Source organism: Mauremys mutica, chromosome 7 (genome assembly GCF_020497125.1).
Source record: "Mauremys mutica isolate MM-2020 ecotype Southern chromosome 7, ASM2049712v1, whole genome shotgun sequence".
NCBI classification, from domain to species: Eukaryota; Metazoa; Chordata; order Testudines; family Geoemydidae; genus Mauremys; species Mauremys mutica.
Window position 1 is genome coordinate 33,224,823 of NC_059078.1, and position 12,618 is coordinate 33,237,440.

Sequence of the window (12,618 nt, forward strand, 5' to 3'; positions counted from 1 at the left end):
TTTTGGTCTTTGTAGCATTCCCTGGCAATGAGTTCCACAGGCTGACTGTGCATTGTGTGAAGAATGGATCCCTGCTGTGCTCTGCCAAGCATTCTTTTACATAGGTATCCAAAGTACTTCTTTCTATTCCCCTTATGTTACAGAATTTCTCTTTAGGAGAGAATTCTCTACTGGCAGTACAGAATTACAGACATTACTGTATATATACAGTAAAAGCTGTGTTATCCAGCACTTTACCAACCAGAAAGCTCTATAAACCACCATTTCTGATCTTCACTGAAAATTTGGTTTCTAGTCCGGTTGCTGCGGGGCTGGCAGGTTCCCTACCTGCCTCTGCATGGCTCCCCGGAAGTGGCAACATGTCCCTGCTGCTCATAGGCGGAGGAACGGCACGAGGGGTTTGGAGTGTGGGAGGGGGTGCAGGGCGCAGGCTCTGGGAGGGAGTTTGGTTGCGATAGGGGGTTGGGGTGCAGGAGGGAATTCAGGGTGCCTGATCCAGGCAGTGCTCACCTCATGCAGCTCCCTGTGAGCAGCAACCTGTCCCTGCTGCTTGTAGGCAGAGGTGCAGCTAGGCGGCTCTGCATGCTGCCTTTGCTCGCAGGTGCCGTGGCCAATGGGAGCTGCGGAGCCAGGGCTCAGGGCTGGGTGGGGGTAGCGCGCAGGGCCACCTAACTGCGACTCTGCCTAAGAGCAGCAGGGACATATTGCCACTCGCATGGAGCCACCCAAGGTGAGCACCACCCGGATCCAGCAGCCCGCATCCCTGCCCGCCCCCAACCTCCTTCCCCATCCCCAGCTCTAAGCCCTCCTCCACACCCACACCCACAGTAATAAGTCACCAGGACCAGATTTTATGCACCCAAGCGTTCTGAAGGATCTCAGAAATTAAACTACAGAACTATTAACTGTGGTATGTAACCCATCACTTAAGTCAGCTCCTGTACCGGATCACTGGAGGATAGCTAATGTGATGCCAAGTTTTTAAAAAGTCTACAGAGGCAATCATGGCAATTATGGGCCAGTAAGCCTTACTTCAATATCAGGCAAACTGCTTGAAACTATAGTAAACAACAGAATTATCAGACACATGGATGAACATGATTTGTTGGGGAAAGAGTCAACACAGCGTTTGTTAGGGACATCTTGCCTTGCCAATCAGTTCGAATTCTTTGAGGTCAATAAACACATGCACAAGGGTGATCCAATCAGGGGCAGCTCCAGGCCCCAGCACGCCCCCGTGGGGTCCCCCAAAGATCTGTACTGGGACCAGTGCTGTTCAACATATTTATAAATGATATGGAAAAGGAGGTGAACAGTGAGGTGTAGATTTTACAAAATTATTCATAACAATTAAGTTGAAAGTAGACTGCGAAGAGCTACAAAGGGATCTCACAAAACTGGGTGTCTGGACAACAAAATGGCAAATGAAATTCAGTGTTGATAAATGCAAAGTAACACACATTGAAAAAAAAAATCCCCACTATACATACCAAACAATGGGATCTAAATGAGCTCTTACCAGTCAAGAAAGAGATCTTGGAGCATTGTGGAGAGTTCTCTGAAAACATCTGCTCAATGTGCAGCAGCAGTCAAAAAAGCGAACAGAATGTTGGGAACCATTAGGAAAGGGATAGATAATAAGACAGAAAATATCATAATGCCACTATATAAATCCATAGTAGGACCACATCTTGAATACTGTGTGCAGTTCTGGTCACCCCATCTCAAAAAAGATATATTGGAATCGGAAAGGGTACAGAGAAGGGCAAAAAATGATGAGGGGTATGGAACAGCTTCCATATGAGAGATTAAAAAGACTGGGACTGTTCAGCCTGGAAAACAGATGACTAAGAGGGGATATGATAGAGGTTTATAAAATCATGAATATTGTGGAGAAAGTGCATAAGGAAGTGTTATTTACCCTTTCACATAACACAAGAACCAGGGGTCACCTAATGAAAGTAATAAACAGCAGGTTTTAAACAAACAAAAGGAAATATTATTTCACAAAACACACAGTAAACCTGCGGAACTCATTGCCAGGGATATTGGGAAGGCCAAAATATAACTTGATTAAAAAATAATTCGATGATTCATGGAGGATAGGTCCAGCAATGGCTATTACCGAAGACGGTCAGGGATGCAACCCCACGTTCTGGGTGTCCTAACTCTCTAACTGTGAGAAGCTGGGAGGAGACGACAGGAGATGGAACACTTGATAATTGCCCCCTTCTTCTAGTCATTCCCTCTGAAGCATCTGCCATTGGTCACAGTCAGAAGACAGGATACTGGGCTAGATAGACCATTGGTCTGACCCAGTATGGCCGTTCTTATGTTGGCCCCAGAGGACAGGTCACAACCCCTTCACTCTGGAGTTTAGAATAACTGAAATTATTGTCATTTGTCCTGCCACAGGTGCCAGAACATTGGAATTATTATTTACGCAGGCTATCATGATACAGATTCAACCATAAATTCCTTTATTAAATCCAAAGGCCAAATGATATTTATACAATTGCTCTAAACAAATTGCCTACAAAGCCTAAATAATAAGCAATTTACCACATTCAGACAGTAACAAAACATTTATAAGCATCTGATTAAGATAATTACAAATGGGCTAAACGTGGGTTCACATGGGCCATACGTTTTTCAATAACACTGGTGTGTGGAATGCGAATGGCCATGTTCGCTCATTGTAAAACAGATGTTCTTTGTCTTATTTAAAACCATCTGCAGTCACCCCCATCGGTCAGAGGCCTTCTCTTCAGAAATGTCTCATTTCTAGTTATTCTTTGAACCAGACATCCTCCCTACTTCATGTCTTCTGGCCTGATAACTCATTACCTTCAAGGTCTTTCTTTACAACACGTCTTCAGCCAAACTAAAGCTAACTTTAATTCTCTAATTTTATATTTATTCTACACCTTTACAAGTTCTATGATAAAGCAAATTAAGAGCCACCATGAAGTAGTGTTGTCCAGTGGAAGGTCGGGGATCCAGAGCTCCTGGGTTCTATTCCTGGCTCTAGGAAAACAGTAGGGTCTAGCTGGTCACAGCGGAGGGATAGCTGGTCATCAGGATGCCTGGATTCCACTCTGCTCTGGGCAGAGTAGGGACGGGAATTTCCCCTCACTGGCTCCGAGTTTCCCCAGAGAATAAACCCAAAGACATAGAGTGCAATGTGCACTGCAACCCCAGCAGACCCAGGGGTAGGAGTGTGACCTGGAGGGAGTGGGGGCCAAAGGAGCCCCCAGCTGGACAGATTGACAGAGATTTCTATTTATCACAGAGCAGCATAAAGGACCCAGTAGCCTTCCCCTGTGGGGATTCCATCTCCCCTCTGTAGACCCCCACTCCCTGCGGAAGTCCCATGATCCCCCTCTTTCCAACGCAGGAATCTCCATCTCCCCCCACCCCCGAAGATCCCCCCATACACGTGTAGCCCCGCCGCCTGCACAGCCTCCCCCCCCATACCACCAGGACCCCCACTTGTAGACCTCTCCTTTCCTCCGGCAGGGGTCACCCGCGCCTGCAGGGAGTCCCGCCCCCGGGATGCCCTCCCAAGGCAGGGATCTCCCCACCTGCAGTGCCACTGGGCCCCTCTGCTCCGTCCGGCTCCGCGGCGCGGGCCCTGCGGCCGGAGTGCATGCAGCCCATGGGTGCGCTGCCGCCACCTGGAGCCCTCGGCTCCGGACGCCGCGCGGTCCCCGGGCGCTTTGTGAGGTCAGCGCCCAGCGGCGCCTCCCCGGCGCAGTCTCCAGGCGAGGGCACGGCCCCGATTCCTGGGGACCCGCTGCACGCAGCACCCCGCCCGGCTCGGGCCTGCTCCCATGGACCCCTCCCAGCAGCCCCGCCTCCGGCTCCTCCACGGCAGCAGCTCGCAGCTGCGTCTCCCACGTGTCCTGCCCACCCCAGGTGAGACAGGCCCCCGAGGGCAGAGGGGCCGTGTAGAAGACTCCATGGCTGGGGGCAGGGCAGAGAGGGGATAGCCAATGGCTAGGGCACAGACCAGCTGCACGTGAATGGAGAGCTGATGTGACGGGGGGGGGGGGGGAAGAGTCATGTACAGAGGCCCCTCCCCCAATACCCACCCTGGGAGCAGCCTCCCCCCCCAGGCACTGGACCATCTAGGAAAGAGCAAAGCAGAGGACTCCTGCCAGTGCTCCTCCGCACTTCACTCCCCACCACAGACACACACACTTCCAGGACAAGGCATGGTTACAGGTTCTTTTTACACTGCTGTGTGACAGCTGTTACAGCTTGGGGGGTCAGGGGCTGATCCCTCACCCCGTGGGCTGTGGCTGCCCCCAGCTCAACCCGCCTGTGCATGTACGTTTGTCCAAAGGTTGGGGGGGGGGGGGGGAGCATTCTCTGAGAGGTTAGGGCCCTGCCCACCCGAGTTAGGGCTGGCACATTTAAGCCCCTCCTCCACCCCAGCCCCTTTCAGCAGCAGGGGAGAGGCTGGTGCCTCTGGCCAGCAGAGACATGAGGCTTCCCCTCCCTCCCCTTGTCCAGGCAGGAGTCCCTATGGCCGGGGTGAGGAGCGAGTTCATTATCCTTTCTGGCTGGGGCACAGGCTCCCCACTCGCCCCCCTCAAGGCCCAGCGCTCGTTCTCTTCTGCTTCTTGGGACGCTTGCCTAGCTGCGTCTCCCGGACATTGGGGTCCACGGTGCGCTTGAGCACTGTTCTGGTAGCCACCGTCTCCATGCCATCCCACAGCTCATCTTCCTCCTCCTTCACATCTGCTTGAGGGGCTGTAGGTTCAGGCTCTTCATCCTGGGGGGGGGGGGGGGGGGAAGAGGTATTGAGGGAGGCACAGTCAAAGCAAGCAGCACCCCCTGCAGTCCCCTGACGATGTGAAGGGGCCCCCACAGAAGGCCAAGGGAGGGGCCCCACCCACTACCTTAAGCAGGTTTAGGGGAGCAGGAGGCCCCGGCCCTGGGGTCTCTCCCTTGCTCCCCGCCCCCAACAGCCCTCAATCCAATAACAATGCAGCCAGGAGAGAGGCAGCCAAGATGCAGCAACTCCACAAATGGAGCTCCCACCCCCAAGAGGGAGCCCCCTTTGCTCACTCCCCTCCCACCACACTCACCTCCCACTTCTCACGGCTGGTCAGCAGCAGGCAGTTCAGCCGGGACTTCAGATACACCTACAAACAACAGGGGTCAGAGATCAAGATACAGCAACACGTCCATAAGGGAGAAGGAATCGCTGCAGCTCTGGCCTCTCCCAGCAGGGGGCACTGTACGGAGTGGCAGGAGCAATGGCAGCAGAGGCACTACCAGCAGGGGTGTTGTGCATGGGCTAGGCGAGGGCGCAGCTCTCACCTTGTGTACCAGGCGCTTGTCCTCGATATTATGTACCCGCAGAAAGCGGTCAAGGCCACAGGAAGCCACGAGTGGGAGGGTTGGGTGACACTGGACGCTGCGCACACTCCCAGCAAAGCCCTTCAGGCATTTCACCAGCCGTCCTGCCACAGAGAGAGACGGACCATCACTGAGCCAGCGCCCCCAATAGCACCCTCTCCACTGACTCAACCTCAATCTAGCCTCCACCTCCTAACTCCCCACCCCCATGAATCCCTCCTCCACCCCCACAGGCAAGACTTCTCCCCTGCCCCAAGAGGAACAATGTTCCCTCTCCCCCTACAGAATCTCATACTCCCTCCCAACATTAGCCCCTCCATACCCTGAGGCTGGCAGCAGCAAAGCGCTGTGGGCTGCATCCTCGCCCCAGCCCCTGCTCACCTTGCCGCAGGTCGATGACAGCCATGTCCCCGTGTGAGCTGCCTACCACCACAGAGCTGCAAGAAGATGGGTGTCAGGCACAGGCAGGACAGGCGCTACCACTTTAACTCCCCACCCCATGGTCACAGGGATGCCCACTGCCCAGTCAGGCTTCTGCACTCCACCACCCATCAGCAGCTTCTTCCCCTCCACCCCAACCCACTCTCCATTCAGATCTGGGAACAGAATCCAGGATCCCGGGCTCCCAGCCCCCTTGCTCTGACCCAGGAGCCAGTGCTGCCTCTCACCAAACAGAACCAAATGGAGGTCTGGTGCTGGGCTCCGAATAGCTCTCAGCTGCCTGCCCTTGGCATTCGTAGTCGGTGCCTCACCCCAAGCCACAGAACCACTGCACTGCCCTCCCCCAAATGTGTTCAGTGCCCCCGCCCCCTCAGCAGGCAGGGAGAGTGACTCACTCAGCACCAGGGGTGAGGGAGAGGGCTGTGAGGGGATACTCCCCATAGGTCGCCTCCAGCACAGGACGCCGGTGTGGGGAGCTGGGGTCGTACAGCCGCACCTGGGAGAGACAGAGAGGGCATCAAAGTGGCCCTGCACACCCCCTCCCTGGCAGGCAACCACTCTGCCCCAAGCAGGTGAGCTGGGGGCATCAGAGGTCAGCTACTGTCAGGATACAAACCCTCCAAACACCTGAATCCCGTCCCCCCAGCTCTCCCTTCTGCATCTCAGACCCTGATTCCCCTTCCCCATCTGCCCAAGCCCTCCAAACCCCAATACAACACCTCTATCGCCCCAACTCTTCCCTCCAGTCCCCCTGCTCCACAATCCCTCATCCCTGTTTGCACCTCAGACTGATCCCCTTTCCCATCTCCCCCACCCCAAACACCATCCTGCACCTCCCCTTCCCCAGGTCCCCCTCCCTCTACTCCCAGCCTCTCAGACCCCAGTCTGCTCATCCCTCCCTCTGCGGGCTCCCCAGATCCTGATCCCTTTCCCACCTCAACCCAGCTCACCCCCCCACCACCTCAAGTCCCTCCCCAGACCTCCTCCAGAACCCAATCCCCCCCACACGCTCTTCCAGACCCTAATACCGCCTCCCCCCTACAGACACCAATCCCTCCATTGCATCCCAATCCACCCCTCAGGCTCCTACTTGGTGGTGCCCAGTGCAGGTGACAATCTTCTCAGAGCCAGGTAGGAACTGCAGGTCACGGTCCCACACAGGCACCCGGAGATTGAGCCAGTCATTCCGCACCTGCCAAGAAGGGTGAGGCAGGGTAAGTGGAACCACAAGGCCTGGGCTAGGTTTGCTCCCACATGGCCTGAGAGGGTGCTGGGCTCCAGGCAGGGGCAGGAGATGAAATGTAGATCTTGCCAGGGATTGGGGGGAGGGATGGAGGGAGGAGGAGTGTGTATGGTGGGGCACAGGCTCAGGAAACAATGGGTGGGGTCAGGACAGACTCTCCCCCAAGGCGTAGGATATAGACTTAGGGCCAGGCCAAGGGCTTCCCTCCCCCCAGGGGCAGATGCTGATAGAGGGCATGGCCGGGTAGGGGTAGGGCCAGGGCTCCCTAGAGCATAGGCTTGTAGGGAGAACATCTAGGGCAAGCACTCACATTTTTGGCACGGAAGATGGGTTCCTCAGGCCGGTGCAAGTCCCAGACCTTCAGAGCGTTCTCCTTCCCACCTGTCCCCACACACTGCGGCTGGGCAGGGTTCTGGCGCATACGGCACACGCCAGCTCCCACCTGGGTTTCCATCTAAATGGGGCAGCAGAAAAGAGGGAGTTACGATACCCCCGAGTGCAGGGATCCTGGCAGGACTGAGATCCACTGCACTTACCCCTCCCCACACAGCATACAGGAATTGTCCCCACACAGCTCAACTCCCTGGGACCAGCCTGGGAGGCAACAGTGTTAGTCCTAATCCAGCTCAGATTCCTTCCTAATGCGGCATTCCCCACTTAGCCATACCCCACCACCAACTCAGCATCCACTGCCCCAGGCTTCTCCCCAAGAGACCCTTACGTTTTCGGATGAGGCATCCCGCCAGACCTTGAGGAGACCAGACTCCACACAGGTGATGATGGAACTGCACATGCCAGCCAAATGGTGGGGGTGAGAGGGAGAAAATCCAGATAGGGTGGAGAGAGAAATAAATCATTGTTAGTTTCTAACAGCAGGTATAGGCCACACTCACTACTGGAATTAGGGGGTGAGATGGATGGATAGGCAGACAAGGAATGGGTGTCACAAAGGGAACTTGAATCTCCTGCCTAAAGAGGGTGAAAGATGCTTCTCTCCCCCACTCCCCCCATGGGTGTATTTCTTTTTGGCAGCTGGGTAGATTAAGTCTCTGAGTGAACCATCCAACATCAGCTGCTGTAAGAGACAGGACAGCAGGCTAGATGGGCCCATTGGTCTGATCCAAAGGTAGGCATATGCATGCATGTTGTGATGAGGTTCAGGGAGCTCCCTGGGGGTGGCAGGGAGCAGGAAAGGGTAAATGATCTAATCCAGGGGTTAGCTACGTGAGACCCAGGGTTAGATGGATCTACAGATCTGATGAGGTGGGGAGGGAGAGGAGGAAACTTGGGGATAGAGGGATCCATGAGTCTCCCGGGAAGAGGAAAATGTGAGAGACCTGGACTTAGATAGGCCTGATCCTGGGCAGGAGGGGACGGGGGGATGGGTGAAACCTGGGGTTAGATGAGCCCACAGATAAAAAGCTGGAAACAGGCACAAGGGAGCTGGGGGGCAGCTGCCTGGTTCGGGGCACAGGACCCACCTGTCGTGCACGGCCAGGCCACAGAACGAGCCCTCCCCGCCCAGACATTGCCGTGACTCTGTGAACTTTCCCTTCTCGGTGCTGAACAACTTCACTGACCGATCCAGGCAGCCAACGAGGATCTGGGGAAGAAGAGTGGTCAAGGGGCGCCCCAACTGCAGCCCCTCCCACTGCCGCTCCAACCCTTCGGCTGCAGCCCCTCTAGGGTGACTAGACAGCAAGTGTGAAAAATCAGGACAGATGCGTGTGGGGTAATAGGAGCCTATATAAAAAAAGACCTAAAAATTGAGACTGCCCCTATAAAATCGAGACATCTGGTCACCTTAAGCCCCTCCCCCGCCGCTGCCCCGGGCCCCTCACCTCGGACTCGGAGGGGTCCCCCCAGCACATGGCGCAGACGCCCTCATCCCGGCGCAGCGCCGAGGCCGCCACGTAATTGGTGGCCCGTCTCCGCTGCAGGTTCACCCCTAGGAAAGAGACAAGAAATGGTCACAGACCCGGGGGAGAGGGGAGAATGGGACAACACCCCCCATCACGGCCGCCCCTCCCCGATACCTTTGAGGATGCCAGTCTCGGATCCAACCCACACGTGATTCCACCGCGCAGAAGACGCCATCTTGCCTCGGTGCCTCTCTCTATCCACTCCGGCTCGCTCCCTCCTGTCTGTCCTAGTGGGCCGGAATGTGCTAAAACAGAACGGAAGTGGGGCGGGGCCGGACCGCTTACAATGTTATGCCGGAAGCCGGATGTGTGTTAGACTTCGCGATTCGTGACAAACCTGGGACGGGTTTGCTTCCGCTCCGTGGTGTCTCACCGAACTCTTTCCTACCTACACCTAGTCCTACTCGCAACGTTCCCCCCTACTGCCTATTCATTGTGCACGCTCCCCCTCCCCACCAACCCAGATTTCGTGTTACTTGAGCAGATGGTGTGCACCCTTTTTGCTCCTCCCCAGTGTGGAAAGTCCCCACTCTCTGCCCACCTCCCACAGCAGCCAGGGGGAGGAGTCATAGCAATAAGTGAGCCAGAGTAGTTGATTTCAACTTTCCCTTATGGCATTTGTTGACTATCGGTCTCATGCCAGTATTTAGCTGGGATGTGGGATTAGATGGGATGTGTCATGCCCCGAGCAGCAGCCGCACTCATGGGCGCAGCTGGGAATTTGGAGTCAGGGAGCAGAGAGTGCCCTTTGTTGGCTGTTTAGATTCTGACCTCATTGGGGCAGGGACTGTCTCTTGCTGTGTCTGACCAGAAGACCCAATCTCAATCAGGGTCTGTGCAGTGCCCAGTCTGATGGAGTCCCTGATCTTGGTTGGGATTTATGCAGCACCAAGCAAGAGGGGACTCTGATGTAAGTTAGGAGTCTCTAGGCCTGATTATACACATGCTCATAACTGATATGGGAGGAGATGCAGCACATTGTGTTGGTGCCTCATTTTTTTATATTTAACTCTAAATAATTAGACCAGGAGATTCAAACCTGGTTATTAAATGTCAGTAAAATGAGCATTGGTTATTAAGTGTCAGTAAAATGAGCATTTGACACACAGCCATAGAAACAATTATTTACACTGGAGTTGCTGAACAACAACAACAACAGATCTTCACAACTGACATAAGACAAAAATGAAAGGGCAAAGAATCAGTCCAGCTGTGGCCGGAGTCTGACCTCCATGTATTTTAATTGCCGAACATCCCCACAGCCAGTAATGGCCCCTTCAGGTCAAAGAGCTCCACCTTCTTTGCATATATCTTGTATTACAGAGTAACCCCTCTTTTCCCATTCCTGCAACCTCCCCATCTCTACTGACATGAGTACAAATTTCTGGCTTTGTCTGTATTTGGTACAGGAAACAATGCCTCAGAGATACTGTTAAGTCCACTAGGGATTTTGCTGTGGCCAATCTGGAAGGTGCTCAGATACTAGGTGGCTGGCAGAGCCTAGGCATTCACACAATACAGATCTCATCCACAGCCAGGATGGAAGAGAGACCTGGTACAAGGAATGGAAGGAAAAGACAGCTGGAGCCACCCCAAGCGGTGGATTTATCCATCTATCCCTGGCCCCATCACCACAGTATCTGAGCACCTCACCAGCTTTAATATATTTATCCTCACAGCCCCCCTTGGAATGTAGGGACATGCTACAATCCCCATTGAACCAATGGGGAACCGAGGCACATGGAAAAATTAAGTGACTTGTCCAAGCTCACACATGGAATCTGCGGAGGAACACGAAATCAAACCCAGGGCTACCAAGCCCCAGCCTAGCAAGCTAACTAGTGGACCATGGTCCCTCCCTACACAAGCTACTGCTGATACACAGAGGGTAGGGATTGACAAGGAGGTGAGCAGAAATGGTAGCATCAGGGTCCATCTCAGCTCCACCCCATCCCAGGATGGAAAACCTGCATGCCCAGGGGTCTCTGAATTTCTGTGAGCAGCACAAATACCATCCCTTATGAGGTCATAGTCTGTCTAGGCCCCGCCTCTGCAGGGGCAAGTTCCTCCCATCAGACCCAGCACAGCATGGGAGTCTCAGCAAAGCCAGAGCAAGAGCAGTGGCTTGTTGGGTTTCTGCTTTCCAGAGCTTGTGCATCAGCTGCCTTCCTGCTGCTAGCAATCAGGGCAGGGGCAGGCTGCACCACACTGTGGCCAGGAAGGATGGTCAGCACAATGCCAGGAGCAGGGCTGGGCAGGCAGCACCCCTAGGACACATGGCCCACAGAGCTAATCCACACCCTCCACCTCCTGGAATGGCTTGATGACAGCAAAGCAAAGGCAGACATGTTGGCTTAGCAGCCCCAGGTCCCCACTGCCCCTGCGGTCCTGCAGGTGCCTCAGGGGAGAATGGGGTGTGTGTGCGCAATGAGTTTGAAGGGGGAAGCCATGCTCTCTCTAGGGAGCACCTCCAGGTCTAACACCACAAAGACCTTGGCCAGACTCTCACCCTCTGACATCAGAGACACCACAGCACTCATAAGCAGCACCTGCAGAGGGAGAAACCTGTTGCAAAGGGCTGAGCCTGCATCCCAGCACCCCATCCCAGAGCCTGAGACCTGACCCTTCATCTGCACCACCCCAACTTCCAAATCTTCCCCCCCCCCATGCCTGAGCCCAAGGCCCCACATATCCCCACCCCAAAGCCTGGGCCCTGTACCTTGCCAGCTGCTGCATTTGACCCCCCAGTGCCTGGGACCTGTTCTCCTACCCCAGTGCACCACCCTGCCCCACAGTTCCCCTACAGAAGGGTGACAGCAAGGTAGAGAAGCTTCCCCAGAGAAGCAGGCATGGAGGGGCTTTCATTTTCCCTGCTGTTTCCTCTATGGGTGCCAGTATGTGAGCAGACCACACATACACCTAGGTCATGTAGCGATCTCCCACACCCCAAGCAGCTTTCACATTCCTTGCCTTCAGTAGCAGCAGAGAATAGGCACTGCCCAAGCACTGGGGCCTGCTCAGGTGGACACAGTGCCTGCTGCTGCTGCATGCTAGCATAGCTAGCTTCCCTCCCACAGAGCCTGAAGTGGCTGCCACCATGGTGAGCAGGTCTCAGCTACTTGGTTCTGCCCTGGCAGATGTGAGCCTAGGGCTGGGTGCCAAGGCCCCGCTTAGCAGTAGGTTTGGCTGGAGTGGGAGTTTGCTTCAGTTAATCCTGGGCTCCCCAAGGTAAGGGATGCAGCTGCTGTGACAGGCTCAGACAGGTTAACCCCTCTCTGCTCACAGCATCTACTGCACCCAGGAACCCATCAGCCAGATGATCAGCTGCAGGGGCTCCCCAGCAAAGTCTGAGTGGGGAGGAAGAGAGTTGGTGGCTCACAGCTTTGCCCACTGGGGAGATTGCTCTACCCAGGCGGCTGCCTAGGGGCATCCCACACAGCTCAGGTGCCAAGCCAGCATCTCTGTGCCTTGAGGGGACACGGAGAGACCCCTAATGCTCTATGGCATGTGTAAACCAGAATTTCTTCAGCATGAGGGGGGCCCAACCCAGCTCTAAGCACATCAGGCACCTAAAGGAGTCCTCTGCCCTGACCACCTCCCTCAAACACAGCCCAGCCCTCTGCTCGACTCCATCCCCTCCCC

General features: G+C 54.9%; 1 protein-coding gene across 1 annotated transcript; it reads right to left on the bottom strand.

Moving 5' to 3' along the window:
- Positions 1 to 4,217: 4,217 nt before the first annotated feature.
- Positions 4,218 to 9,355, bottom strand: WDR74 (WD repeat domain 74). Its single transcript, XM_045024147.1, has 11 exons — positions 9,091 to 9,355; positions 8,896 to 9,002; positions 8,536 to 8,657; positions 7,776 to 7,839; positions 7,365 to 7,508; positions 6,902 to 7,003; positions 6,207 to 6,307; positions 5,752 to 5,807; positions 5,332 to 5,474; positions 5,097 to 5,153; positions 4,218 to 4,780 (listed from the first exon to the last, which is right to left on the bottom strand). Exons 1-11 carry the CDS (start codon positions 9,149 to 9,151, stop codon positions 4,598 to 4,600), a joined length of 1,140 nt encoding a protein of 379 aa, XP_044880082.1. The 5' UTR covers positions 9,152 to 9,355; the 3' UTR covers positions 4,218 to 4,597.
- Between the last annotated feature and the right edge of the window lie 3,263 nt (positions 9,356 to 12,618).

What these genes read in the sequence shown, in the direction of transcription:
- WDR74 (XM_045024147.1), bottom strand. Translation starts at nt 9,151, where the DNA reads ATGGCGTCTTCTGCGCGGTGGAATCACGTGTGGGTTGGATCCGAGACT. An exon ending in CCATCTTCCGTGCCAAAAAT is followed by an intron (nt 7,004 to 7,364) that starts GTGAGTGCTTGC and finishes CCTTCTTGGCAG; the next exon opens with GTGCGGAATGACTGGCTCAA. An exon ending in CCTGCACTGGGCACCACCAA is followed by an intron (nt 6,308 to 6,901) that starts GTAGGAGCCTGA and finishes TGTCTCTCCCAG; the next exon opens with GTGCGGCTGTACGACCCCAG.